The following is a 1,029-nucleotide window of genomic DNA, read 5'->3' on the forward strand; positions in this document are numbered from 1 at the left end:
TTTTTTGTTTTTTGTTTTTTTTTTGGGGGGGGGGGCAGAGCGGTCACCTGATCCTCTCCTGCTTACGTAGTTCATCAGTCTGCTCCACCCTGTCCAGGAACCTGCGGCGCTCAGCTTCCATCATGGCATCCAGACGCTTCTCCTCCTCCAGCATCTCCATCTGGATTTGCTTCTTCTCCTGGATTTGGGCGTCACGTGTGGCTTGGCACTGAGCACCAAGAATCACCTGAGCAGCCCACAGGCATGGAGTTCATCAGTGACTATTACTTGCAAGGTAGTGGTCCTCAAACTTTTTTACAAGTACAGTACCCGCCTTGAGTTCGACAACTGTGCTTGAAGCAAAATAGGTGCCTTAACTTCACATATTTCCTACCTTGTTGAGTTCTCTAATCTCCTCCTCTTGCTCCATTCTCAGAGCATCGGCTCGCTCCAGCAGACGCTGCGTTCGCTCGTGGGCCTCCATCTCCACCTCACTCAGAGCCCGCTTCTCCTGACGGTACACGTCAGCTTCTAACATCTGCCGCTTCATTTCCTCGGCCGCCTGCTATGAGCAAGGACACAACTGGAAATGCGGTTTCAAGTAAAGTTACAAAGTTGACCCTTTGGGAATATTTGCTACCATTTCTTTCTCTTTCCTACTCATGTGGGCCTCCTTTAAGGCCTTCTTCTCATCCTTGGAGAGAACGTTGGATCTGGCGGTAATCCGCTCAAAGTCGGATAATGGCAGAATGATGGACTGTCCAGAAGGATCACTGCATGGAACCCTGGCCACACAAACATATGTTGTTAGTTATACCTGCTGATTAAATCACAGTAAGATAACAAGTACTGACCCCAATGGAAAATCCACAGGCTCAGATAATCACAACGTATACACGCACGAGGATGACATTCTCCCAAAACTTTTCTATACCCTTATCCTCACTGGGGTCGCAGGTGAGCAGCCTATCCCAGTTGTTTTTGGGTGAGACGCAGGGTACACCCGGGACTGTTGGCCAGCCAATTGCAAGGCACACATAGACAAACAAC

The 1,029-nt window shown here is 49.3% G+C and overlaps 1 protein-coding gene across 1 annotated transcript; it reads right to left on the reverse strand.

The window, feature by feature from the left end:
- Positions 1-30: 30 nt before the first annotated feature.
- LOC109509341 (cilia- and flagella-associated protein 45-like) lies at positions 31-772 on the reverse strand (the record flags this gene model as incomplete). The annotated part of the gene is made up of 3 exons (XM_019859201.1): positions 31-226; positions 374-544; positions 620-772. Coding segments are annotated over 3 exons (507 nt in total), but the record flags the coding sequence as incomplete, so codon positions are not given.
- Positions 773-1,029: the final 257 nt, after the last annotated feature.

Source organism: Hippocampus comes, unplaced genomic scaffold (genome assembly GCF_001891065.2).
Source record: "Hippocampus comes isolate QL1 unplaced genomic scaffold, H_comes_QL1_v1.1 C16860648, whole genome shotgun sequence".
NCBI classification, from domain to species: Eukaryota; Metazoa; Chordata; class Actinopteri; order Syngnathiformes; family Syngnathidae; genus Hippocampus; species Hippocampus comes.